Consider the following 27529-nt stretch of genomic DNA (forward strand, 5'->3'; position numbering starts at 1 on the left):
GTAAGCTCCATGACATGACAGTAGGGATTTTCATATTTTAATCTCATGTATTGAGAACACTGTTGTCCCACAGAACATTCTGCGATAATGGAAATTTTCAATATTGGAGTTATGTAATATTATAGCGCTAGCCACATGTGGTTATTGAACACTTGAAATGTAGCTACTTAATGTGACTGAGGAAGTGAATTTTAAATTTTAATTAGCTTTAAGGAATTTAAATGTAAGTAGCCATGTGTGGCTTGTAGGATACTGTATTAGCAGAGTCCTAGAACATTTTATGATACACAGAAGCTTCAATAAATACCTGTTAAATGAACGAATCCCCTCTGGACTCAAAGATCAAGAACGAAACTGCATGGGTGCATATTTAGCTCATTCTTTAAATATGAGCAATGAAGCACTTGACTGAGTGATCTGCTCATAATGGAGGCCTCATAAGGTTACAATATATGATTTGGTTTGCTATTGTAATAAGTTTTTGATTTCTATGTGTTTTTGGTGATAGGTCAAGAAAGATTTGGAAACATGACAAGGGTCTACTACCGAGAAGCCATGGGTGCATTTATTGTCTTCGATGTCACCAGGCCAGCCACGTTTGAAGCAGTAACAAAGTGGAAAAATGATTTGGACTCAAAGTTAAGTCTCCCTAATGGCAAACCAGTTTCAGTGGTTTTGTTGGCCAACAAATGTGACCAGGGGAAGGATATGCTCATGAACAATGGCCTCAAGATGGACCAATTCTGCAAGGAGCATGGTTTCGTAGGATGGTTTGAAACATCAGCAAAGGTAATGTGACCTTACAGGATAAACTTATTATAGACAAGATCACAAAGAAAATGGCATGTAATCATTTTCATCATCATAATGATAATAATATGCGTTTGTCTAGTGATTTATAATTCCCAAACTGCTGTAAGCTCTTTCTCATCTCAAATGGATGAGTACGTGTGCAGGACAGGAATTATTATCCACCATTTATGATGATTGTGGCTAAGGGAGCAAAGTAACTGATACATGGTCATGTTGATAATAGTTAATAACTGTGCTCATTTATTGAGTGCTTATTATGTGTCAGGCACATGTTATCTCCATGCATTTCCTCATGCAGTCCTCACAACTACCCTATTAGGTAAGTATGATTTTAGAGTAACTGAAAGAAATGGGCCTCATGCTCAGTGTTTCTGCCTTATTCATGTATTAATTAATTTACTCCATCAGCATTTAATATGTTCTTCTGTACCAGGAATTGTGCTTTGCCCTGAAAATGAAAAGATGGCAAGAACACAGACTATCCCATTGGGAACACTAGAATAGTGGGTGGAGAGAGGAGATGGCAAGTAGAAATGTGAGGAACATAGTGTGGTTTGGCATTACTCACCTGGGTGGCAAGGAGTAGCAGGAAGTGAGGGCAGCGTCAGGTCGGGTCGATGAAGAATCTGATGTCGTATGGTGAGGGTGTTATACTTCCCATTATGTCCCACGCTGCTATCTGATTGGTTAGATGCATGGTTTTTACTCTACTCCCTTTTGATTTTGTTTATGTTGTTGTAGCTCAGTATCAGAGAGAAAAAAAAATAATTCATGGTAAATTTTGAAAATTAAAAAAACACAAAAATAAAATAAAAATAAATGTTTTGCTATATTTTCTGGTATTTTCTCTATGCATATAAATATGTGTGTGTGTGTGTGTGTGTGTGTGTGTGTTTTACATTCTTAGAATTGCATTCTGCATAGTTTTATATCATGATTTTTACACCTTTATGTATTAATGGAACACATATTAAATACTTGTGGAATATAGGAATTGTGTTAGTTGTTTGAGGTTCAGCTGTGAATAAGGCAGGCATTGTCTGTGTACTTATTGAATTTACGTTAGTCCTTTTTGTGAACATTTGTGCACATCATTAGGGAATGATTTGAAAATATAACTTGAATGGGCATCATTCTAATAGGCTGGGGAGGAGCCTCTGACTGGTTTTAGGTTGGAAAGTGGAATGGTCGGATTTGCCCTGGGGACTAGGGAAAGATAGCTTGGAAGCAGTAAACCTGGAGACAGTGACATGGTAAGTATTGCATTCCTATGGGAAAATGACAAGTCTTTGAACTAAGGTAATGGCTTTAGGGATATGAAAGAAAAACCTGATTTGAGACTATTGCTAAAGTGTCAACACCAGCAGGATTAAGCAACTGCTTGGATTGAGAGATGACAGGGAAAAGAGGGTGGTGGTGCCATTTTTTCTGTCATAGTTGGGACTTTGTTTTGTTTTCTTTTCTTTCTGCCATTTCATGGAGAGTCTTAATGCCTACGTTCTCTCTGTGCTGTCGCTAAGCTGGTCTTATGTTTAGAAGTTATTACAGCTCAGTTAATTGTCTTCCTGATTCGGGCCTCATTTCTTAGGGATTCTTCCTTTGATTCAGGACACAGTATCATTTTCTACTTTCTGGCTGTCACTGAACTTTTTTGGTTTGTTTGTTTGAAGAACTTATTGTAAAGAGAGGCAGGTAGAGCAAAATTCACAGGTATGGTTACGTTACACACAATTTAAGAAACATTATATTTTTTGTAGTCTGATTCTTGAATGTTAGTCTGGCTTTTTAAAAAATTTCCAAGTGTGGGTGAATTCCCCTATTCTCCTATTGCTTAGCCCCACACTCAAATTTCATTTCACCCCATAGCTCCTGCATCTTCATTCAAATTCATTTCTTTTGAGTCACTCTCCAGCCTGGAAGCCTCCAGGCACCAGGGTAAAAGACTAGGATTTTTGAGAACTACATTTCTCAGTTGATTACTTTATATTTGAAGAGCAAACTAGATTGAATGACTCATATTTGTATGGAAAGAGGAATCTTCCATCATTTATTCATTCAACAAATATTATTGAACACCTGTTATGTACCAGTCACTGGGAATAGAGGTATTTACAAAACAGAAAGAATCCTGACTTCATGTATAACAATAACAACAAAACATAAATAAAATGTATACTGAATACGTGCTAGCAAGAAAACAAAAAGAAAGGAAGAAGTTTATGAATTTGTGGGGAAAAAGCTCACTCTGACTTTTTCCTTGCTCCACCATTGCGGTGTCAAACTATGCTTATGGGTGTGATGTTCATTAACTTAAGGCCTGGCTGACCCACCATACTTACATACTGGGTTTCTAATCCTGTAAATCTCTGCAAATGTAAACTTTGATGAGAAGCTTTGTACAGAGAAAGGGTGGAAGGAATTTCACAAGCCTAAAATGCACTCAACTATTAATATAACCAAGCGGGTACAAGGCCTCATTGTAAGAGGCAGAACCCACATTCAACATCTCTCTTCCCTCCAATTATATTGCTATTGAAATTCCTCTTCTGAATGTCTTAATAATGAAAATGGCTTCCTGGTGCTAGGTTAGTATTCAAAGTCAAGGCCTAGAAGCTCAGGAATAATACTGCAGCATTGACAAGCTGGAGAGTCAACTATTCAGTCTTTTTTAAAGCATCTGATAAAGCTCTGCTTACTTTCTGAGGATAGTGTTACCACATTTACAAAACAGAGGCCCGAATCTAACTGTCACCCTGAAGCTAAGATGGCAGCATTTGGAGACAGGTACCCATTCATTCTTTGATTACATTTGGGATCAGGGAAGTTTTCCCATAGAGATCTTTCTCTTAGAAAGTGAATCTACTAACAATTAGAGTCTTCTTGAGTGACGTCATAATCAACCCAGTGATAAACATCTGATTTCCTGCCCCCCTCCCCACCTTCTAAATTTCTGATGAGCCAAAGGCAGAAATCCTGTGGGATCACGATCCTCTTGGCCATCTCTGAAGCTGAAGCTAGCCAGGTATTAGAGGAGTTAGTTATTGAGACCCGCCTCCATCTTGTGGCTGACTGTACCGCTCAGGCAAATTTACGCTTTTGCTCTTCAGTCTTTTGGATTAATGTACCATGTAGGTTTTCGTACTTCTTGATGTTGCTGGGATAGTCATGGCAGCCTCTGGCTGTGGATTAAGAGAAAAAAATGAAATGTAAGCTAGCATCTAGGATTTTTCACATCATCTCTTTGAATATTAAAACCAAAGCAAATAAAATAAATACAGCCTCTTTTAAGTCAGGTTTGCTTTGGTTTTTCAACCACTGCATTCTTTCCCTTTCTCAGCCACCTTTACTTCCGCTCACCTGTGGAGTCACAAGGCCAGGTACTGTGTCACTGAGGTAATCATATATCCCATTTTCCTGGATCATTCCTAGCGTATGCCTACTGCCTTAGCATAATTATTAACAACACCCCCATTCCTGGTTTGTAACTTAAATTTTCATGGTCACCCTATAATTCAGGAATTCCAATACATCACCCTGCCCGCATCACACCTGAGCTCTATGAATGAATATTTTATTCATTCCTTGGCCTAAGCCCGGTCTTTAGAATATGCTTCGGTAGATTTAGCTCTTTAGAATGACGGCACTGGCCTGATCTTGTTAGGGCATCCTCAAAGTTGGGAGTCCTGTCCTCTGGGCCCATTTCAGTGACTGACGGACTTGCTACCTGCAGACTCATTTGCCTGGTGCATGTTGGTGACCGTTGTTTGAATCTCTACCAGTTCCTCCTTTTAGATTTACTCTCTGACCGTAGCCACCCACCCACCTTCTAGGGTTGTTGTGAGCAAGAAGTGACATAATGTATGTGGGGTTCCTAGATGTGTTATGTCTGATCACACACACACACACACACACACACACACACACACACACCATCATCATCATCATCATCAGCAGCAGCAGCAGCAGCATTATCACCATCCCTATTATCTGTTCCCACAGCCCATCCACTGGTCTGGGTGTCACCATCTGTATCTGGCTCTGAAGCACATGAAAGCTACATCAGCATAAGGGTCTGTTTCTATCTCAGCCCTTTCCAAGCGGTTCCATCGTGCTTTTATGGTACAATGATTTGTGTGTGCTGTGTTCCGAAACAGGACACAGGAAAATGCCAGTGTAGATGGAGCAAGTGTTATCTATCCACTAGTCATGACAGGAACCAAAGTCACAGAAATAACTGCAGCACCCCACTCCTGGCAGATATCCTTGGCTGTTTCTGTCCTACTTAAAGTGACTGTTTAGGCCCACCCTCTTCTTAGAATGTTCTACGATCAATGGGTGCCCTAGGAAAGCTTTCTTACATTAAACTGCACTCAATTGTAGCTCTTCTGTGAAGCTAAAAAGAAAAATGTTGATGTGTGTCCTGCAGAGAGAAGGAATATATCCGATAGTGTTCTCTGTAGGAAGTTGCTAGATTTTTAGGCAGAGGAGTAGGCGTTTCACAGCGTAGTGGATATGTGTCGTGTGTTTTGGTTTTCCAGCAACGATTAGACACATTTGCTATCTTTGGGGAACTTTCAGTCATGGGAGGCTCACCTCCCCAGGAAGCACCCATACAACTTTCTTCTTTTGCTTTCTTTGCAGCGAGGGCACAGGCGCATAGCTTAGCGTTCACCAATCATTCTGATTCAGAAGTGAGCTGCTAGAAGAAGAAGGTATAATGCTGAATCCATGTTTTCTGGGGAGGGTCGTGGCTGAACAGACCCCCACCCTTATAGACAGCAGAGGTCGCAGACTCCTGTGCTTGACCCAGAAACAGATCACTGCTGGTCCCAGGAGCAGTTGCATTCTAGTGAGTTCCTCAAAGAGACTCAGATTACAGGACCTAGTCGTGCTCAGTGGTGGCTTCAGAGTGTCCTCATCAGGCCTGTTCTAGGAGAGGTTTGAGTTTCTGGATGCTTAGTTTTGAGCCTGTTTCTCTTGACAACTGAAGCTACTCAACATTCTTGAATAAACTATTTCGTCATCAGCTTCTGTATCTTACAACTGAGAAGCCGGATTAATATACATGGTCAAATACATTTGAGAAAAACGACTTAAACAACCACTTCCCTTGCTGCAGAACTTCTCAGGACTTTGATGTTTTAATGGGTGTTCTCAATTTCCAGTAATAACAATGGCTATGTTTCTTGCTGTTTGCTGTATGTTAACTTTGTGCAGATATTTGTACGCATATGAACTCATTCAATCCTTAACACGATCCTATAAAGTAGGCTTTAATATTATGACTATTTTGAAGAAAAAAAAAAGTTCAGACTTAGGTGACTTCCCTAAAGCTATATGCTTACTATCTTATTTCTTTGATTCAAGCATACACATTTTGGCCCTTCATATGATGACATTTCTAAATCAAGATATGTCCTTTGTCAGGGTGGATTTCTAAAGTGATGGCATATCATAAGCAGAATGTCTTTTTCACTATCTCCTCCACAAGGGGACTACACCACACAGCAGTTCCTAAATGTTTTTGGTCACAGAACACTTAACAAAATAGTGGAACACGTTTAGGGAATGCTGGCCTAGAAGTCTTGTGTCGAGGGAACGTTTTCTTGAGTTTACCGAGCTTTTATTATTATTTTTAATTGCTCTGCAAGCTGAAATATATAGCAGTTAAGAAGTGGCTAGTTTTCTGGAAGCTACTTGAAGAGCACTATCACACACCATTTCTTTTTATAGGCTTCTAGAAAATATGCACTTAGAAACAATGTATATATACAAACTGGAAATGCACAGATAATTACACTTGGGTATGGGTAGATAGTTATTCTAATTCATTTTGTAATGGATGGAATATAGAACATCATTTTTTAAAATCCGTTTATTTTTAAGTTGAGTAGTGAACCATCTCTGATTATTCCCATTTTTTAAATGTCAGACTATGAAAAAATTCTAGGCAGTCACAGTGCATTCATCGATTCAACACAATTTGTATTGAATGTCCAGATCTGTGCCGTGAACAATATGTATTAAGCCCTCTCTGAGTTCAGATCATGCTATCAGAGGCCAGTTCTTATCCTTAAAATGTTTTATTCTTAAAATTCCCTAGGGGAAGTAGGTATTCCAGGTTTTAGGCACCTATCACCAAAGAATTTAGATGAGGTTGTAGTCTGTGCCTCCACTGGCTTAATTGGTCACAGGACATTTAACCCTGTATTTTAGCTGATCTGATTAGAGCTGGTTATATGCTTCAGGACATAAAAGGAAAGGCCCAATGTGAAATCTAAAATCAGCAAAGTTAGGAGGTATCATTTAATGGAAATGTTTAATAGTCATGATCATTTCATAGAGTGACCACTAGCCTGTAGTACAACTATTTGAATCATCGTTCTGACAAATTCTTAATGTCTTACATGAAAAATGGAATTGTTTCTTGAAGTTGAGTGTAGCTTAAGTCCAAGAATCTCAAATTGAAGTTACTCATCTGTTTAATAATCAGTAAAAAATTAATAATAACATTAAAGTTTTATCTTTAGTTAGTTAGTTCTCCAGAGCCTTTCTAGGTCTATGCTTTTAATTACTAGGTAATCTGTAATCCAACTGTGACTAAGACTTTGTAGGGAAATAGAAATGGGCCCTCAGTGGATCTAACCATAGCTCTGTGTGTGCAGGAGGGAATGTGTTGCATATGTCATTCTCTCCTAGCTCCCCATTATAATTATTTCTGTAAAAGTGTTTTAAGGAAAAGGCCCATGTGCATGTCTCTCCAAATTTCAAGGAGGAAGGATGCACCTGAGACTCTGTCCTATCTTGAGCTTAATCTGAAGCTGAGATGATCTGGGTGGGAAAGTGTAGGTGACGGGAGATAGCAAAAGCAGGGAGAGTCCCGATGCCTTTGGGAATAAAAACATTGCCTGGGTGCAGTTGAGTGCAGACTACGACTGAATGTGGCACCTTGTCTTGACTGGTAGACCATGTCTTCTGTTCCCAAATCCATGGAATGATTAAATACAATCAGATTCTGCTTCTGGAGTCAGCTTTCCTCCTGGATCTCTATCTCCAGCCATGACTTTTTTCCCAAACTTCAGACTTCCATATCCCTCTGGATCTCTATCTGGACATCACCCACACAGCTCTTCCAACCTAACATGTCTGAAACTGAAGTCATCAGCCTTTCTGCAAATCAGATCATCTGACTGGGAGATGTCACATCCACCCAGACGTCCAAGCCATGCACCCCTATACACAGTCACTCATCCTTCAGAAACCCCTTGTTCCTGATCATAGATAACCCCAAATGGAGGCTCTTTTCTGCCTTGCCTGGCCTATTTCTGGCTACTCCATCCTTCCATTTATCCTCCAGTGACATTAAACGTCAAGTTCCCTGTTCACATCTCTGTATTCCCCCTGCCAGGGACATGCTTCTTTCAGTTATTCACCTGTGTCACACTCTTTCTATGACTTGGCTGAAGTATCATCTGTTACTGAGCCTCAGGTAGTCTCTCCTGTCTCTTACCACATTGTGTTACACGTCTTTCTTTATGGGCCTGGCCCCTGCTCTGCGCTGGGAAATCCTGGTCACGTAGCAGCACGGTGGCTGACACAGGAGGGTGATTACTTGTTTAGTGTTTATTGAATGGAACAGAATTTTTTTTTGCACTGCTTCTCAGGAACTCTTTTCAAAGTTTCTCTTATTGTATTAGTCTTTTCCCTGCCCTTTGTGGGGGATTTCCGTTCTTAGGGAACTGGATACAAGCAGAAACATTAATTTACTGCTGTATATCCTAGGAGGATTCCATATTATATAACTCCTTTCATCCAGAAAGCTCTCGAGACACTTTGCACAGCAGGGAAAGTGTAGGGCCACACAGTGTACAGGGGGAATTGCAGAAGAAGGATTAATGTGAGGGAAACTGTCCTCTTAATGCCTTGGGCCCTAGACCGGGAACGGCGAAATTCTTTGCATGGTAATACCACATAAAATCCTGCAAGAATCTACCATTAGCCTGTGGATCTTCTCCAACTTCTTCCTCCTTCACACGCCAGAACTGGAATTCAGCAGTTTTCTCCTCACTGAAATGCTCAGAGTCTTGTTTTACACGTATCTCATTTGCTTCAGCTACTGTCATTTGAGCCACACACACACACACACACACAAAATGGCTATCATATTTGTCTTTTTTACTAATAATGAAACAGAGATCCAGAGAGTCTTTTTCCTGACTTTCATTGGGGAAACCGGGCCTAGACTTTGGATCTACTCCAGAGCTCTATCCAGTGACTGATTCCTGAACAGAGTTGGACATCAGGAATACCTGAGGAGCTTGTTAAGATGGCAGATGCCTCGTCCCTGCTCTCAGAGACGTCTGGAGGGCCTGAGAATGTGCTTTTGGAAAACATTTTTTGGTGATTTTGATATGCTCCCGGGTTAAGATACATTGTGTTACCCATTATTCATTCATTCATTCATTCACTCATTCATTAAACCCTGAAATATTCCTTAAATAACTACTATGTATTCAGGCTGTCACTTCGCTAAGCACTGGAGCACTGATGATAAAGGGCACAGTTTCTTCCCATTAAGAAGTGCCCCATCTCCTGGAAGAAAACCCAAGTAAATGAATAATTATAATACAGTATGAAGTTCCATAAAAACGGTTGGCCTCTATGATTGCTGCGAGCGCACTTGGAGGAGAAGCTCTTACCTCTACCTGAACTGGAGGCAGCTTCCCTGATGTTTGATTGTCTCTTTATTCCTAGTAACTGAAAGTCCACAGTGCTGTGTTCTATGTGAACCTTTGTTCATTTAATGTTCCGGGCCCTCTGGGAGCTCTTTCAACGTATGTTCTGAAAGATATTATTTCTTTGATAGATTTCTCCCCTTTATTTACTTGGTTCTTTCTTTATGGAAGTCCGGGTTTGGGGTAACCTCCTGCATTGAATCTGTGAACCTACTATGCTTTTTTCCCCCTCATATTTTCAGCACCTTGTCATTTTTATTTCAATTTCTATATTTCTTTATCTTACTTTCCACTCTTTTATTGTAATTGCTCATTTCAGCAATCATAGTTTTAATTTTGAAGAGCTTTTTCCTATTCTCTGATTGTTCTTTTTGATAACATCCTGTTCTTCATTAAGAATGTAATCACTTCTTGTATTTGTGAAGTACTAATTAGTTTTGTAAAGTAGTTTTTTTTCTGTTTCTTACATTAGATAATTTCATTAGAGTTATTTCTACAGTCCTTTTTTAAAAAATTCTACTTTATGTCGATTGTTCCTCTTCAACATCTGATGATCCTTGGCAGAACATTCATTTTTAAGAATAAGACCATCAAAAACAGACACCAAGTTCTGTGTGTATCTGTAGGCTTGTTGGTTAGTGACTGTGTTGACTGTTGACGAGTGGATTTCACTTTAGGTTGGCAGTCACTGGGGACTCTCAGATATCAGCTGTTGGAGGTCTTGTCTCCATGGAACTCTTCTCTCCTGCCAGTGGTAAAGGTGGCAGAGTTCTGTGAGGTGGCAGGGAAGTAGTAGTCCAGTTGCCATATCATCAGGCTTAGTTGACACATTTTTCAGTTCAACATCACTTACATGGGAAAATTACTTGGTTTGTCTTGAGTCTCAAGTCTCTTTTCTATGGTTTATTCAGAGGATGAACCAGTATTTGACTAGGGGAATAGAGGCCTAGCTGCTGGTATTTTACATGGAAGAATGGGAAAGGGTACAGTTGACATTCCCCATTCTAACCTTCAGTCAGTCCCCTGGTTTCAGTCACTCTCAACATATGGGTCTTGGATTCTGTGGGAATTACTGAGCTCTCTAATTGTCCATATCTCCCTTCACATACCCTTCAGGTCATGCTGTATACACCCTAGTAAGTCTACTACTGTTCTCCATTACTTTCAGATTTCTGAAAATGTGTTGAAATCTCTTGAATGCTGAATCACATTTTCTTATTAATTCTTGAGATTCTATTTTAAATGTTTTGTTTCTTTGGAATCACATTTTTAGAGTTTTGGTAAGAAAAGGAAATAAACGTATTCCCTCTATGTCTAACTGGACGGTGCCCATGTCCTTTGATATTTTACTGATTATCTATGTTAGACTACAGGTTAGTCATTACATAATTTAATTCATTACAGTTTCTTTTAAAAGTAGGGTTAGTTTTTCATCATTTTATAATGTGGAAACTAAAGTCCAGCAGGATATAATTAACTTATCCAAAGTCACAACTAGTGAGTGTCAGTAGTAGGATTTAAACTCAGATCTGATTGACTCTGGATCGACTTGGTGCTTTCTATCTCAGCTTCTACTATTTAAAAGAAAAGGAAAGGAAAGGAAAATATAGGCAAAGGCTCTGTCTCTGTCAGAAGCTTCTGGAAAGGGTTGCTTCCTAGTTTCAGTAGGGGTTTTGTTACTAAGATATGTTTCACTTCTCCCTCCCTGTATTACTTCATATTTTTCAGTATTGATTTTGTTTTTCCCTGTTTTGTGGTCCTTTACCTTCTCTGATGTGTCTTGTTTGCCATCTTTGAAGTACCCTTAGATTTGCGGGTGACAGCCCTCCTCTCTCCCAAGGTCTTCTGTTTCATCTCCGTCTGCTTCCCTGACTAGTGAGGTATTGATTCCTTGGGAAAGCCTGCAGGGATTGGGGGAAAAATCAATATCTCATTAGACATAAGTGAGAAGTTGCCGCCGCAGCAGCTCCTCAGCAGCCTGTTTGCTGACCTAACATGTTGGGGCATGGTGTAAAAACTAGGTTAGCCTGATGTGTCCGAGGATGTTCTGAAGAGATTAGATTGTTTTAGGAATATTATAGAAAAGCCAATGACAGAAAAATTAAGAGCTGTAAATCCATTTCTTTGAACTAAATGAAGTGGAGTCATCTTTGCAGAATAATTTTGCCTGTCAAAAGTTGCCTCACAGGAAGGAAGTTCTCTGTTGAGAACTTGTATAACTCTTGGTCACTTTGCATTTTCTAGTATAGGCACAATCTTTGAGCACCATAAGGCAAGTCGTTTAGTGTTTATGTTCCACAGGGTTCCTAAAATGAAAGAGAGGGTGTCAGCAATCGAGTGCCTAGTGTTATCCATATGATATGTTTCTGAAACACTGTGTATGAATCCCAATTTTTGATGCTGTCTCAAGAGGCTCATCAGGGCAGTTCTCCCTGGATGAGTCTCTTTGAAAAGGAAGAGTTCCTTGGAAAGAGAATAATAACCCATTTGTTTATCTGGTTATAAGCTTAAGTTTTTCTTTTCCAGATTTTTGTAAAGAAGGGAAGACATGAGGAGAAAAGTCAAATTATCAAAGTCTAAAGAGGTCTAGTGTTACCATAGTAATAGAAACCTGTCCTTTACCCCCAAATTAGCATGTCATTGTCTTCTACCATTGCATGGAAACACGGGAAAATTATATTTGGATAGTACTTCAAAATCATCTTATGGTCTAACTACTTATTTTATACTTCAAATAATCATTGAGCTGCTCTCCTCTATGTGATAGGTACTCTTTTAGGCACCAGGGCTATCCAGTGGACAAAACAGATAGAATCCCTGCTTCTTGGAGCTTGTGTTGCAGTGGATGAGACAGGTAAAAAACAAAGTAAATATGTGCAATATATAGTTTGTCAGTGGAGTAGAAGTGCTAAGTTGAAAATTAAATCAGGGAAGGAGTCTAGAGCTTATGTGCCATATATGGGTGGGATGTAGGGAGCAGGTCAAAGAGAGGAAAGCAATTTTAGAGAGGTCACCAAGGAAGGTTTCACTGTGAAGGTTTTTATTATTTAGTTATTTTTAATTAAAGGTTGCAGGAGGGACAATATTGAGCCCTATAGATTCCTGGGAGGGGAATGGCCCAGGAAGAGGATGTAGCATGTGCAGAGGCACTGTGGCAGGAAGTGACAGCTGTGTTTTAATAGAAAGATAAAGATGAGGTCAGAGAGGTGATGGGGTCATGTTGAGCCCTTAGAGCATTGTAACAACTGTAGGTTTTGCCCTGTGTGAGATGGAAAGACATTGGGTTTGATCAGAGATGTCACACAATTTGATGTAAACAGTTATGCTTGTCATTTTGTTGAGCCTGGATTGTACTGGGAAGGTTGGAAGGAGATCAGCTAGGACTCTATTGCAGTATCTAAGAAAGAGAAATTGTGAGAAGTAGTCAAACTCTACACGTATTTTTGAACATAAAGCAGAGAGATTTCCTGACAATTTGAATGAAGATAATGAGAGAAAGATGGGATTTGGGGATGGCTCCACAGTTTTTGGCTTGAGCAACTGGAACATTAGAGTTGATGTTTTCTGAGATAGGGGTCCTGAGATGTGAAGTAGTCAGTGGGGAGATATATCCAAGACTGAGTTTTGTATACAGTAGTCCCCCGCTATTTGTAGGGGATGCATTTCAAGACCCCCATTGGGTACTTGAAGCTGCAGATTGTACCGAACCCTATATATCGGGGGTGCCAAAAAACGTATACACATTTTAAGAGCTATTATCTATGTATTACTTTTCAAAGTTGAATTGAATTACGGTAGCAATGTGTAGTATGACGTTCACTCAAAAGATGGCGTTAATCAAATGAACGCTGGTGTCACCATGCGACAGGCAGGACAAAGAAAATGGCAGAAGCATGGTCATCGTTCAAGGAGCGCCAGACTATTTTGAAGTAATATTTGAAATTTGAGAACGCTGTGGAAGTACAATGACAATGGATGCGTGAGCATGCAACAGAATCTCCAACATGCCTAGCAATTGCACACATTTGTGATAAGTTTAAGACTCATGGTACTATGTGTGATGTGCACAAGGGAAGATCTACAAGGCCTCGCAACAAGTCCTGCTTCTTCTGCTATGGTGCTGGAACAGTTTACACGCTCGCCACAGACGTCTACCAAACAATGTTCGTCTGGACGCTGATGGAAACCACTTTGAGCACCTCTTGTAATTGCAGGAGTCAAACGTGACTTGTAGTCATCTTTTGTTATCAGTATATATTGAGTATTACAATTTTAATACAGTTTTTTCCTTTCTTAAAATGTGTATACATTTTTTTGGCACCCTTTGTATACCATTTTTTCTATACGTACATACCTATGATAGTTTAATTTATAAATTGAGCACAGTAAGAGATCGACGAGAATAACTAATAGAACAATTATAACAATATATTAAAATAAAAATTATGTGAATGTTGTCTCTCTCATATATCTTATTGTACTGTACTTACCCTTCTTGTGATGATATGAAATATACAGAGCCTACGTGGTGAGTTGAAGTGAGGTGAATGATGTAGGCATTGCAATGTAGTGTTAGACTACTATACGGGTTACTTGAACATAAGCACTATGATACCATGGCAGTCACCTGATAACCAAGACAGTTACTAAGTGACTAACAACAGGCAGGTAACATATATACCCTGGGTGCACTAGACAAAGAGATGAATCATGTCCTGGTCAGAACGGCACAAAAATTAGAACTTATAAATTGTTTATTTCTGGAATTTTTCCATTTAATGTTTTTGGACAATGGCGTACTGCAGGTCAGTGAACTGTGAAAAGCAAAACCATGGATAAATGGGGGAGTACTGTTATGTTAAAATCTGGAAGACAACTAAGAGCAGATGAGATGTCAAGTAGGTAGTTGGTTGTCATTTTGGAGTTCAGGAGAAAATTTCAGGCTAAAGATAAGAGGATCAAGGACTGAACCCTGTGCAGTCCCACATTTAGATGAGAAAATAAGGCCACACAGAGGGCAGATAGTAGAGAGCATAGGTAGTTTGACTTTATCCAAACGTCTGATAAAAATGAGGTTAGTTCCCATCAGAAGTTTGAGCTCTGTGCCACCACCTTAGAAATATTCTTCTTCTTTGATGTAATTAAATAGTAGCCCTTAGGCACCATTTGAGCCAATTAAATTTACTCATTTTACTTGGAGCCAACCCATAGCCACCCTGTCCACAGGATGGCATGAGGGGCATAATACTGAAGATAAGATATGAAAGGTAGTCTTCTGTTTGCTCGATCTGCAATCTTTATTACAGGAGAAAATGGAATTAGTTTGTTGTGTTAACTCTGTGTTGTCTGTGACATCTGCTAACCTTGCAACATATTTTTCAAGCATTAGTCTGCCCCTCTGTGATAATACTTTTGCTCTGAATAAACCCCAATACTCTCTTTTTCTGCCTGTAGTATTTTCTGGGGGCATGTCCTCGTACTTAGTTTGAACTTCCTGATCCTATTTGGATGAACTCAGACCACCCTTGAATCAGTTCTGAGTTCACTTCCCTTCTCCTTCTCCTTCTGTCTTTGTATATGTTATTTTTAAACCTGATCTTACCTGAGCTGTTCTTGTAGTCAAACTGTATTCTCTTAGATCTCTTTCCTCTTCTTTGTTGGGTTACTCATCTGTTTTCCATCTGTGAGAAAAACCTACATAATTTTCCATTCATTCTTATACTATATTTCTATTCTACAGTTCATTAAATATTTATACATATGTTGTTTCCTTCCTGTTGAATGAGCTTGAGAGATCATATAAAGATATTAGGACTTCCTAAACTATTCATGGTTCAAAATTAATCACTCTTATTTTCTTTGTTCCACACCTTTGAATGTGAATATTAACATAGTACATATGACTTATGAATAACTTAGAAAATAATCAGAATTATAAAATAGAAGATTAAAATTATCTGTAATCAAACCACCAATTGATTTCACTGTTAACATTTTAGTCTGTTTCCTTCTAGTCAGGAATATGTGTATATTAAGAAGAACTCCATCCTATTCTTAAAGTGTCAACCCATCGAATTGACTTATTAGCTATAGACCTATAGCTATATATGCAAAGTACCAACAGAAAGAAAAAGAGAGAAAAAGTGAAAAGGTACCCAGGGTAAGCAAGAAAAGCTAAGTTGTCTTCTAAATAATATTTAATAATACAAGAAAGCATGTAATACATCTTAACTGGCTCTCAGGAACAAAGTTTATATTTTTAAAGTTCATATTTGAAGCAGAAATGTCCTTTATCTGGCAAAGTTAGTATCCTTTTGAATCCGTTAAATCAGATGGAATTCTGTAAAAACACCAGAAAATCAGAACTGAGGTTAAATGTTAAGCTCCAAGAAGCCTCTTTTATTCCTTTGTTTTCCGCCAGAAAAATTTATTAGACAACTACTTTATGCCTTTCTGAAGAGATACTTTGTTTCATATCATTTGTATTTCAACTTTATTTTACTTTTTTTTGCATGTCCAATATTAAAACCTCAATTGTCCATTTATTCTGCATATGTTAAAGTTATCAGAGGCTACTAGATATGTATCTATTTGATAGTGCACAACTTTATGAAAAACTATTTTTCCGTTTTTAAAATCATACATTGCTTATGTCTGTCTAAAATGTAAATACTTATGTCTACATCTGTGTAGACGATTGCAGATGTCCTTAAAGCAATATAATAAATACAGCTAAATACAGCTAATTCCTGATTTTGCATTGATTCCTCCATGGCCAGTTTTGTGCCCCTCCCCTCAGCCATTCCCTTTCAGCTCCCCCTGCAGGTTGTCCAAATGGAAGTTACCATCTCCTACGTACTCTATCCGTCAAGTCATAGTGATTGGCCAGTAGTGGCCACGTGACCTAAGTGGAGCCCCTCCTGGTACTAGTCTCTCCTGGACTCAGAATTGCTCTCGTCTTAAGTGTGAACATGTGGCTGAAGAAGCCAAACTCATCAGAGTCCTTACCCAGGATTTCTCCAACCGAATTTCTGGGTAGGAAACCTTTTCACTTGGGTGGAAAAGCTATAAGGATGTAAGCCCAGACGCTGATGGCAGCTATCTCCCTCTTATATTCAAAAAGCTGCTGGGCAGACAGAGAAAATGAAGATGACCTGATGGGGTTTCAGAGTCTAATTTCATTTCCTAAGGTTCTTGGAAAGGCCTGAATCTTTCAGCCATTCCATCACTCCTAGGAGCTACCCTCCAAATGACCTAGGGTATTCAGTAAGTTTCTGATATTTGCAACAAAAAGCTTGGAGCTAACCATGTTGATAGAGTACACTTGCTCTGGTAAATGATTGCCTAAATAAACGTCCTGTACTTAAACTCAATTTGAGAAATTTCTCCCATTAAGGGAACATTATTCTTAGGACTCCCACTCCAAGTTTAACTATATTAGTCAAGGGCTGGACATAGTCTCAAAAGTCACCTTCAATCCTATTTGGAAAAAGAGTATAAATTTTTTCCTTTCACAGCTGATGAAACTGATGCAGAGAGAAAACTTGATCTGTTTATAGTGACTAAGCTAGTTTGTAGCAACATCTGGGCTAAGACCCATGTCTATTAATTCTCTAAAGCTGCCCTGAATTTAAAAAAGAAAATAAAACTTCAGTATGATAAATTTTAACATACAGCAGCTCACACTATTTTTTTTAATGATTTTTAATTGGAATTAGTTCATGTTTCTTTCCCTTTTACAGGCCAGTTCATTCATAAATTACTTGAGCACGTACATGCCAACAGGCTCTGTGTAAGAAGCTGGTGACACTCCAAGTATATAAAAGTGCCACTTCTGCTCTCGAGAAGTTTACTGTCTAGTGAGAAGGTAAATTTCCAAAAGTTATTGCAGTTTTGCATGATCACAGCTACTATAGGAGACTGCTATGGAAGCACCTGAGAGTTATCCAATCCAAATTAGCTCAGGTTCGAGGTGGGGCATTGATCCGGGAAGACTCACCAGAGTGGATAATGGCAGGACTCTGTCATAACCAGTCAGGCCCATTGTTTCCAACTTTGTTATGAGCATTGTCTCACTCTACTCTGTTAAAGTCATATTGAAAGAAACACATGAACTTTATTTTGGGCTAGGCTCAGAAAAATAGAGAAAGGCAAAATTGGGGGTAACACTACCTAGGTAAGGGTAAAAAAAACACAAGTGTAATACAAAATCAGTTAATAAATGTATCTATCCCCCACCTTACCTCTGCCATCTACAGCCTCCCCTATATGTACCACAACTACTCCTGATCAGTAGTTGCCAAATTGTGCAAAGAGGGACCCTGACCCTGTGAGACAGAGAGCGAGATAAGAGTTCTGTGATCAGAGAAGTTTATAAAACTCATTTTGTGCTTGGAGAGGAGAGAGGGAAAGGGGGATTGCTTGCTTCTCTCCAACTCTCCCATCCCAACCTGAATCAGCCTTTTCTCAATTCTCAATACTGTTGTGGATCTTTACCCTCTGCTCCAAGTTCTGCCATGTTGCTTTGGTTCCCGTAATGTCCTCCCACCCACGATGCTAAAACTTTTCTCCATTTAATGCAAGAAGTTCAGTCACATGCTACATTCTGTTACTTTCTAGGGCTCTAAGGACTCCTGTTATAAAGAAACATTTTTGAATTATTTTTAACTTAACATTTCATAAAATTATTTAACCATAAGATGCTCTTTTCCCCTGTGCAACCTTATGAAACTTCAGAACCCACTTTGAGATATCTTACTCTAACAAAGAATTATGTTTGTCCCTCCAAACATTCTTATATGTAACTTAATAATATTAATGCAATATTGTATCATTTCCCAAGTGTCAATATTTTATTTTCAGGCCTTATTGTATGTCTACACTATTGCTGAGTTATTTCACATATCTCATCTCATTTTATACCCATCCTCAACAACTTTCTGAAGTGGGCATTTTTTTTTTTTTAAATCACAGATTATAGGTAAAGTAACTGAGGCTTGGAGAGAGGTTATGGTGAAGTCCCTGAGGTAAAATAGCTAGTGATTGGTAGAGCTAAGATAGTTCTGAGTCCTTCTGCTAGACCTTTCCTCTTTTTTTTTTTTTCTTTTTTTTTTTTTAAAATTAGTTTCAGGTGCACAAAACAATGTAATAGTTAGACATTTATCATTTATATCCCTCACACTGTGTGAACCCGCCCCCCATCCACTATACCTCTGACATCGCACATAGCCATTACGTTTCCACTGTCTCTATTCCTAATGCTGTACTCCGCTTCTTATAATTATATATATATATATATATATATATATTCATTATTGTTCAGCTTCAGCTTCAGGTGTACAGTGCAGTGATCAGAACTTTCCTCTTAAACAAATATACAAATAATAAAAATTCTAGATGACCAGAAGATTCTGAAACTGGGAAATGTACCTGAATTTCATTTAAAAATCCAAAGGAGAATAAAATGAAATCCTTGTGAATCAGCTAGATGTCAGCAGCTGCATACTTCCAAATGAGATATGTTTGCTCTGGATGGGCAGGGGATCTGCAGATAGGGGTGGAATAAGAATAACCCAAGCAAAGCGCATGAACAGAGTGGCCTGTGGTTTAGTTTAGTTGGAACCCAGCCAGGTAAGGGGAGCCAGTGGAGATGAGACAGGAGAGTGAAGTTCTGGCCTTATTGGTTGGCCCTGAGTTTGGTGGTCTGGACTGATTCTGCGTAGGCTGTATGAGCCAACAAAGTTTTTTTGAAGAGGGAGTTGGGAATGAGGTAAGACTATAACTAAACATTAATTAGAGTAGTCAGGAGACAGTCTGGAAGGAATATGTAAGACAATTGCCCTGGGAAGAAAATGGAAGCATATGATCAGAGAAGATCACACAGGTCCTGACCTAGGGTGAAGCAGAGGCGGAAGAGGCCTGGACTACTAATAAGATCATCACCTAAGTGTTGACTCCATCGCATATTAAAGAAAAGAGTATAAAGACTTTGATGAATAGTACCTAGTCCACGGAAAGTGCTCAATGGTTATTTGCTGAATAATAAGTTATTTCATTTAGGAACTTCATGATAGCTATTACAAGTCTGTAGAATGAAGAAAAGGATAGTATTATTCCACATCAGGAAGAAGAAAATTATATAGCACATGGTAAGTGCTGCCTCAGAGAGGTTGCTAGGCTAAGAATGACTTGTTATCTAACTGTAGAAGTTAGGAGTTGGACATCAGGGATTTGGTAGGGAGAGGGAGACGGGAGGGTCTAGGGTGGGGGCCAGAGTTCTGGCAGTTAGGTAGGATCATGAGATTCCAAATACAAAAAGGTGATTAAAATATGGATTTCTTTAGTTTTATCAGCACCTCTACTTTTACACATCGTTCTTGTGCCTGTATGTTTTCATTCAAACAACATTATTCTAACAATGGTGGCAGAAAGAGTTTCATTTACGTTATCTGGAAAAGCAAGGGTTTCCAACTCTGTACTAAAGAGTTAGTTAAGTGATGGACAAAAGTGTTGTATATGAAAAAAACCCAGATAAATTAGAGTCCTGCAAAGAAATTGTTAAGCTAGAATTGACCATTCAGTTTCATAAAAGTTCTCAAGAGGAGATGATATTAAAATAATTGTATATAGTATATTGTCATAAAATTATATCATGTTACCCAAATTCTATTTATCTGCAAATATAATGTTTCTAATCCTCATAATTCTATCATGTAGGTGCTATTATCTTTATATTATTAGGTGAGTCCCAAGAAAGGTGAGCATTTTGCCTAAATTCATCTGGTTGTTAAATAGCAGAAGTTACCTGAAACAGTTTTTGGGTTTTTTTTGGAACATCAGGGTCTAAAAAATTATTTTGAGAAGAGAAAAATGAGTACTGCAGTGTAGGTCTGCTCCACTGCAAAGTCTTTAGTAGTTCAGTTCAATTTTTGTTAAATGGTTCAGTCAGCCTTCCTTCCATTTCACCTAAAAGAATCATAACTAGAAAACAAGAACAGGCAGTTTGACTTGAGTAAATTCTGTTGTGAATATGTTTTCTTTATCATTCCCTGTAGTAATCTCCCATCTAAAATTATTTTCAGGCTGAAACCTCAACTTGTTGCTCTTTTAAGGGCCTTGTTCATTTGTTTATTCATTTATTCATTCATTTGTTCATTCGTCCATTTACCCAGTATCTTCCTAGTACCTATTGTCTGCCGGCTCTAAACTAGACGCTAAAATATAGCAGTGAAGCTCCCTGGAATTCCCAGTGCAGTGGAAGATACAGGAGAACAAAACAAGCCATTACATATTGACCACTGATAGGTGCCAGAATTTAAGGGTGCCGGTCCCAGCCTGGGGAAGTCAGAGTCAACTACTTACAAGAGGGGATCACTGAGGCATGACCTGAAGGGTGAAGATGAAGAGAAGCAGACACTAGAAGGGAGCTTGTATTTATCTGAGGACATATATGTAATGTCTAGGGGCTTCATCTAATTCTAAAGTTCTAACAAGAATCCTATGAAATGTGGTTATCATTAGCTTCAATTTACAGGTTACTCAGGGGAGGCTCAGGATTTGGACTTGCCATTGGCCTCAAGTAAGTGGCAAAACCAAGTTCGAAAACTTGCGTCCATAGCTGATCCTCTTTCCATTACATTCTGCTACTTCGGAAGACAAAAATGTTGCAGTCTCAGTTCTCAGACTTGGCACATGGAAGTGTCAGAATGAAAGCATTGAATCATGATAGAAATGAATTATAAAGCAGACAATTTCTGCTCATAGTTAGCACACAGTAAATATGACTTTAAATTGAATTGAGTAAGTCCAACAAACAATGTGGCTAAGTAGCTTATCCTACCTGTCTGTAAAATCAGTTAGTGGTATATTCACCTCCCAGGGTGTATGAAGGGTTGAATGAGGTTATATAAGAAGCATACATGGCATAGTATCTGAGTAAGTGTTCGATAAATATTAACAATTACTACTATTAATGTTTTGTGTCTGGTGGCCCATTTATATTCTTAAACTGATGAAAGTGAAAGTATCTTAACTGAAGGCTGCTATGTTTTCATTAATGGGGTTTATTAAGTTTGGGCTAAATGATAGTTTTTACGCTTATGTTTATTCTTCTCTTACCAAGACCTATTATTGGGGGCTCTAGTACTGTTTAAGTATAAGACTCAATGAAGGAACTTAAAAAGCTCTATATTAAAAACTAAATGTTAAGAGAGGTAAAATCTATGAACGTTTTGATTCTTTCTGGTCATTAGTGGTCAGTCGTACATTACATACTGGCTTTGGCAATGTTACCGGAATGGTAAACTTTGCAAAAAGACCTTGGAAACTGTGTCTGCCTAGTATGAGTGTTGTCAGGCCTGGTATGGGGAAAGGGGCAGGGATGGTGAACTCGAATTGCTCCAGGAGCCAGCAACTTAACAAAAATGAGTACGGTAGGTGGAAAACTAGAGTGTATATGTGCCATTTAGACAGTTAAAATTAAGCATAAATAAATAAACAGCTGTGGGCCAAACAAAACACATTGTGAACGTCTTGTTCATCATTTTCAAGATTCAAAAACAAAGCACTGGCCCTCCAGTTAGGGCACTTGAGTCTTCATTCCTTCAGCAGACCCTTACAGAGGAGTATGTCACAGTTGGTAAGTGCAGGGGCTCTGGGCTAGAGTCCGGCTTTGCCATTTACCAGTGTTGGAACTTTCAGGAGTCACATAAGTAGTGACTGAGCGTGGGCTGGAGAACCAGGTGCCGGAAGTTTGACTCACTGGCTGTGTGACCCTGGGACAGTTGTTTAACCTATCTATACCTCAGTTTCCTCACCTGAGTTTTCATGAGGTTTCACTTAGTTAATACAGGTAAAGTAATTAAATGGTCCTGAAAATGTAATAAATTATCAACGGGTATCAGCTTATTTTGGTAATAGTATCTAGAGATCTTTTACATGCCAGGCATTGTGCTGGAAGCCAGGAACCCAAATATAATATGATAAAATCCATGTCATTAAGGGCACTGACAATAGGCAGCTGTGAGTCATTGGTAAGTTCCAGGTATGTAGAAAGGGCCAGGGAACACTGAAGATACATTTCGTAGTGCTGAGAGAAGGCTGCTTAGGAGAGATATTTTTTCTAAAAATAAAGAGGTGTGTGAGCAGCAAGAGCAAAGAGGTAAGCTGTGTGATGCCAGGCAAGTCACTTTCCTTCTCTGTTGCCTTAATTTCCTAACGTGTCAAAGATAGCAGGTTGAATTAGTGCTATCTAATGTCCCTCCCTCTTTAATATTGGGTGGTTCTCTGTCAGCCTGGGCACAGGACATTTCCTGGCTGAAGTGGGTTTGCAGAGACTGCTGATGGGCGGGAGACAAGGGAAGAGAGCTATAAGGTCTGAGGCCCTGGGACCATAGAAAAGGAAGTGGGAGGGGAGGAAGTGAGTTTGAAATGGACTTTGACGTCTAGTGCATAAAGGACAGGAGCTAAGGTAGGGCGATAGTGGGGGTGGGAGAGGGATTGTCTGAAGGACACAATCTTTGGGGCTGATTGTATCTGAATGTTCCTCTTCTTTCCCTATGTCTCCATTGACAATGTGAACTCTGTCCTGTGTTGAAATCTGTGACAATATGGCTCAGTCTGTCCTTCCCAGTGCCCGTTAGATAGACTGAAGTCTGGGGACTTTCAGGCAATGGGGCATCCTTAGGACCTAGTTTGTCTGGATCACACTCTCCACTCACATATTTCTTTCATGGAGAGTGTGGCAAACGTAAAACCGTGGGCTTTGAGTTTAGGCAAACCATGGGCACTAACAAATTGCTGGTCATAGACTCTGAGAAGTCAGCAAGGAGAAGAGAAAGAATATAAAAAAGCTTTGAGGATTGGAGCTGGAAGCCAGATTCTACCCCTTATTGAGACCTTGCCTATGTCATTTAACCTCTCTGCACCTCACTTTCCTCATCTGTAAAATGAGGGCGGTACCTTCTACCTCAGTGTTATTGTAAAGACTACATGAAATGCCGCTTTCTGAGAACAATGTCTAAGATATAGGGCTCAGTTTGGTGGAGCCTCCATAGGAGCTCATGATTGTAGTGGAAGGAGGCAGTTATCCAAAGGAAATAGGGAGCGATATTCAGGATGAGGGATGAAAGAAGTACTGAGCAGACAAAAATACAGGCGCCCACTGTGCACACCCCATATTAGATAAGAACTAAAGTAAATGAAAGCTAGCAAAATGTTTGGCACTTATATGCTTAATAAACCAGTGCTGAATCTCAGAGAAAGGATTTAAAAACCCCTATTCTGTGTAAGACTTCTTACAGTGGTGTTTTTATCCAGTGGGCCATCTGCTCTAATTAAAATTTCACAGGGCTGAGGAATTTAGTGCCCTAACCTTGGAGCTTCTGGTACACTTGGTGTTTTGCTTGAGGTTGATATATTTGGAAAGATTAGGGGAGGATGAATTCTTTGCCAGCTTCTAACTAGGCAGATGTGAAGGCTTTCTGCTAGAATATTTTTGCTCTCTGGCACTGGGGGTCAGAGATTAAATAATTTGCCACCAGGCAGATGTTCTGAAAAGCTAATTAAAATACTGACAAGTACCCAAGACCTCAGATAGTTAGATTTATATGCCTTCTTCTATAGGAAGATCAGAATCAGTGCAGCTTAAAATCACTGTATTAAATGATATTTCCAGAAAGTTCACTATTGAAATAAAAAGGAGTGGCTTTAAAGATATTCTTAATTATATGACTATGTCTCACCCTGGGTGCACATTTTAAAGAAGTGGAGAATCTTTTGTAAAACACCCATGCTGGGCCTGTCCCAGACCAATTATGTCAATGTTTGGGAGGAAGGACCTAGTAACATTTGTTTTTTAACTCTCTAAGTGATTTAAATATGTAGCCATGATTGAGAACTACTAATTTATAAATATAATGTATTTCAATATCTGTTTTAATTCTGGAAGACACTGTAAGATAACATATGGGAGCAGGATAGAAAGTGGAGTTAGGCCAGTTTTGGTTGGAATGACAAACAGACCGAGATCTGGTTCTGCTCTGTGTAAGTTACCTAATATTGTTAAAGGTTAAACTTTCCTTACCTTTAAAATACGGCTATTAGCTCTTTCACAGCTGTTTGTGGGGGTTGAATGTAAATGTCAGTTCATAAATTAAGAACCTGCTATATGCCCAGCGTAAATACGCAATAATGTTTCTGGTAGTTACCATTATTTGTTTTTACTAAGATGCTTTATTAGCTTGTGTCTCAGTCATACTTATTGATATAAATGAAAAGATTCTGAGCAGAGTCACAAAGATGAGCACATATCAACCTAAAGCAGGCAGCACAATAGACCATCGTGTCATGTTGCAAATACGTAAATAAATCACAGTCGGATTCAGTCTAAGAATACGTGTTTTGGAAGTCATGGAATATATAAATTGCCCTGATAGCAAAAGACACTCCTGGATGTGTTGTTACCACTCTCTAGAATACATGCAAATAAAAATGCCCAGGTAGCATTTTGTATTTACGCCAGAGGCTCTGTTTCTTCACAGTCACCTAGAAAATGTGAGGTTGGCTGTGTCTACTTGGATGCCAAGTAACTCAGTCAATTATATTGCAATATAATTGCCCAAAGGGTCTGAGCCTGTAGTCTGTCAGGCAGTTTGATGATCCATACTGACATTGGACAGAAGAGGATTGGGAAGTTCGCTCTGTATTGCTCTTCCTTCTCATAGTCTATCCTTGGCTGTGACGTTAGTCGTGTATAGAAAGGACCAGCAATACAGAGCAACTTTGCGTGAGGCCCTGACTGCATGTTCCTACCCTGTTTATGCTGGAAACATGTACCCAGCCATGCTGTTCCTTTATTTTATTTGGAGAATATTTCCTCAAGAGAGCTGAGATAGGGTCTAGTTCAAAGCCTGTGCTCTCAATACTCCTTGGTTTTTGTAGTAGGCATATGGTAAATATTAGTGTTTACTGTTCTCACTGGGCTCACAGTTGGCCCTACCACTTACTACTGTGTGTCTTTGAGCCAGCCACTTACCCTTATCAATCTCAGTGTCCTCAGCTGCAAAATGAAAGAATAGAATAGACATATTATTGTGTTTTCCTGATGACTAAATGAGAGGAATATATAGCTAACGTTTATTGAATGTGTACTCTATGCCCTTGTCTAAGTATTTGTCTCGTATTTCACATGATCTAAATATTAACATGTATTAACTTACAATCCTCTATAAAGTAAATGTCTTATTTCCCTTCTTACAGATGAGGAAACTGAGGCAGGGAATGGTTAAAGTAATTCTTCCAAGGTCACACAAGCAGAAAGCGGGGGAGCTGAGACCAGAGTTTGGCTTTAAGCCTGTGCTCTAAACACTACACACCATGCCTTTTTGTAGTTTGTAGGTGGTAAATAATACAGTGTTTGCTCTTCTTCCCGACTTCCTCTTGAAATTCTAATCTGAAATAGGTATGCCATGGTAATCCGCACCGTGGTACACATGATAGGTATTTACTGAATACTTACTGATAGATTGATTGATAAAACAGAGTACTGAGGGTCTGTATAGTTTTGTCTACTAATGGAGTTGTATTGTGTTTATTGACACTTCACATGCAAAACAACCTCCGTGACGCTACTTGGCCAACTTAGCATTCAAGCCTCTACAATGATCCGACTCAAGATGCCCTTTCCAACCTTATTATGCTCTTGCTGTTTACGTAAACCTTACCAGTATGTAAGCTCATTCAAGAATAGTACTTATTTTATTGTCTTTATCTTTGTATGCCTAGTACTTAGTGGGACTCTAAATAATACTGATTGAATGAATGAATGTGGCTCAGTCACCGTGAGCTGCCACTTTGTTCCTACATGCAATTTAAAAGCAGGCACTGCCCCTCCTTGGCTCCAATGGGACTAGACATGGTCCTATATCCTAGTCCTGACACCAGCTAACCTTTACTCTGTGTTTTCAACCTCACAAACAATTTCACCAGCCTTATCTTTTGCGAAAATGATCTGGCTAGGCTGGCACTAATTGGGCTTAGATTTTTGTTGTGTTTCTCATAATGATGATGAATTTTCATTGATTTGTCCATACTAGCATTTTCCTTACCGCATTAGTAGATTTTGCCAATTTGCATGTTAATGAAAGAAAACCCTGTTTAGCTGGCATGTTTATATGTGAGTGGAGATTTAAAAAAATACTACTGCCAAATCTAACTTACATTGTTCAGTTACTCTGATGCTTAAAACTAGATTTTCCTGTCATAGAAACATGTTTTTCTTTGAATGTATAAAGGAGAAAGGAACTAAGATTTATTTAGTATCTACTGGGCCTAATGCTGTGGTAAAAACTTTTGTTATTGCACTTGATCTTCAAAACAACCTTGAAAAGAAAGATAGCTTAGTAAGAGTGAGGCTTTGATGTGAAAACGCCTGGGTATGACTTCTGGCCCGCCAACCCACCTACTGCATGATCTTGGGGAAATCTCTTAATCTCTCTAAACATCAGTTTTCTTCTTTGCAAACAAATATGACGAAAGCCTATGTTTGGCATTTGGGGTGGGATTTTGTTGCTCCCTTCCCCAACACACAAGCAATATCCAAATGGGAACCAAAGTATTGGTTTAGTAATTGTTGGGCAAGCACCTCATAACCACCCAAATGTAGAGCTTATTTAGTGAGCTGTGCTGGCCCAGTAGGCCACGGCGTGGGAGGCTAACTGAGGCCAGCCATCCCCATTTTCCTTGAATATGAGACATTAGAGGACCTGGACCTGGCTTCCAATTATTCACATAAACAAGTGGCTGGACTCAAGAGCAGAGCGTTGAGCTGAGTGTGTCCCTGCCTAGGTCAGATTACTGCCTAAAAACAGGGAGTTCAAGTGTGAAACCTGGGCATGACACCAGGAGGAGGAGGAGTGACAGAGCATGCCAACCATGGGCAGTGACCTGCAGGCATAGTAACCTGCACAGCAGAGAAGAGGGCA

The 27529-nt window shown here is 39.2% G+C and overlaps 1 protein-coding gene across 1 annotated transcript in view; it reads left to right on the forward strand.

The window, feature by feature from the left end:
- The window catches only part of RAB38 (RAB38, member RAS oncogene family), a 50150-nt gene that overhangs the window by 19901 nt on the left and 2720 nt on the right, over nucleotides 1-27529 (forward strand). The window contains exon 2 of the mRNA XM_019739564.2: nucleotides 509-789. Within this exon, the coding sequence (XP_019595123.1) occupies nucleotides 509-789 (281 nt within the window). The remainder of the gene's footprint in view (nucleotides 1-508; nucleotides 790-27529) is intronic.

Source organism: Rhinolophus sinicus, linkage group LG06, assembly GCF_036562045.2.
Source record: "Rhinolophus sinicus isolate RSC01 linkage group LG06, ASM3656204v1, whole genome shotgun sequence".
Taxonomy (NCBI): Eukaryota; Metazoa; Chordata; class Mammalia; order Chiroptera; family Rhinolophidae; genus Rhinolophus; species Rhinolophus sinicus.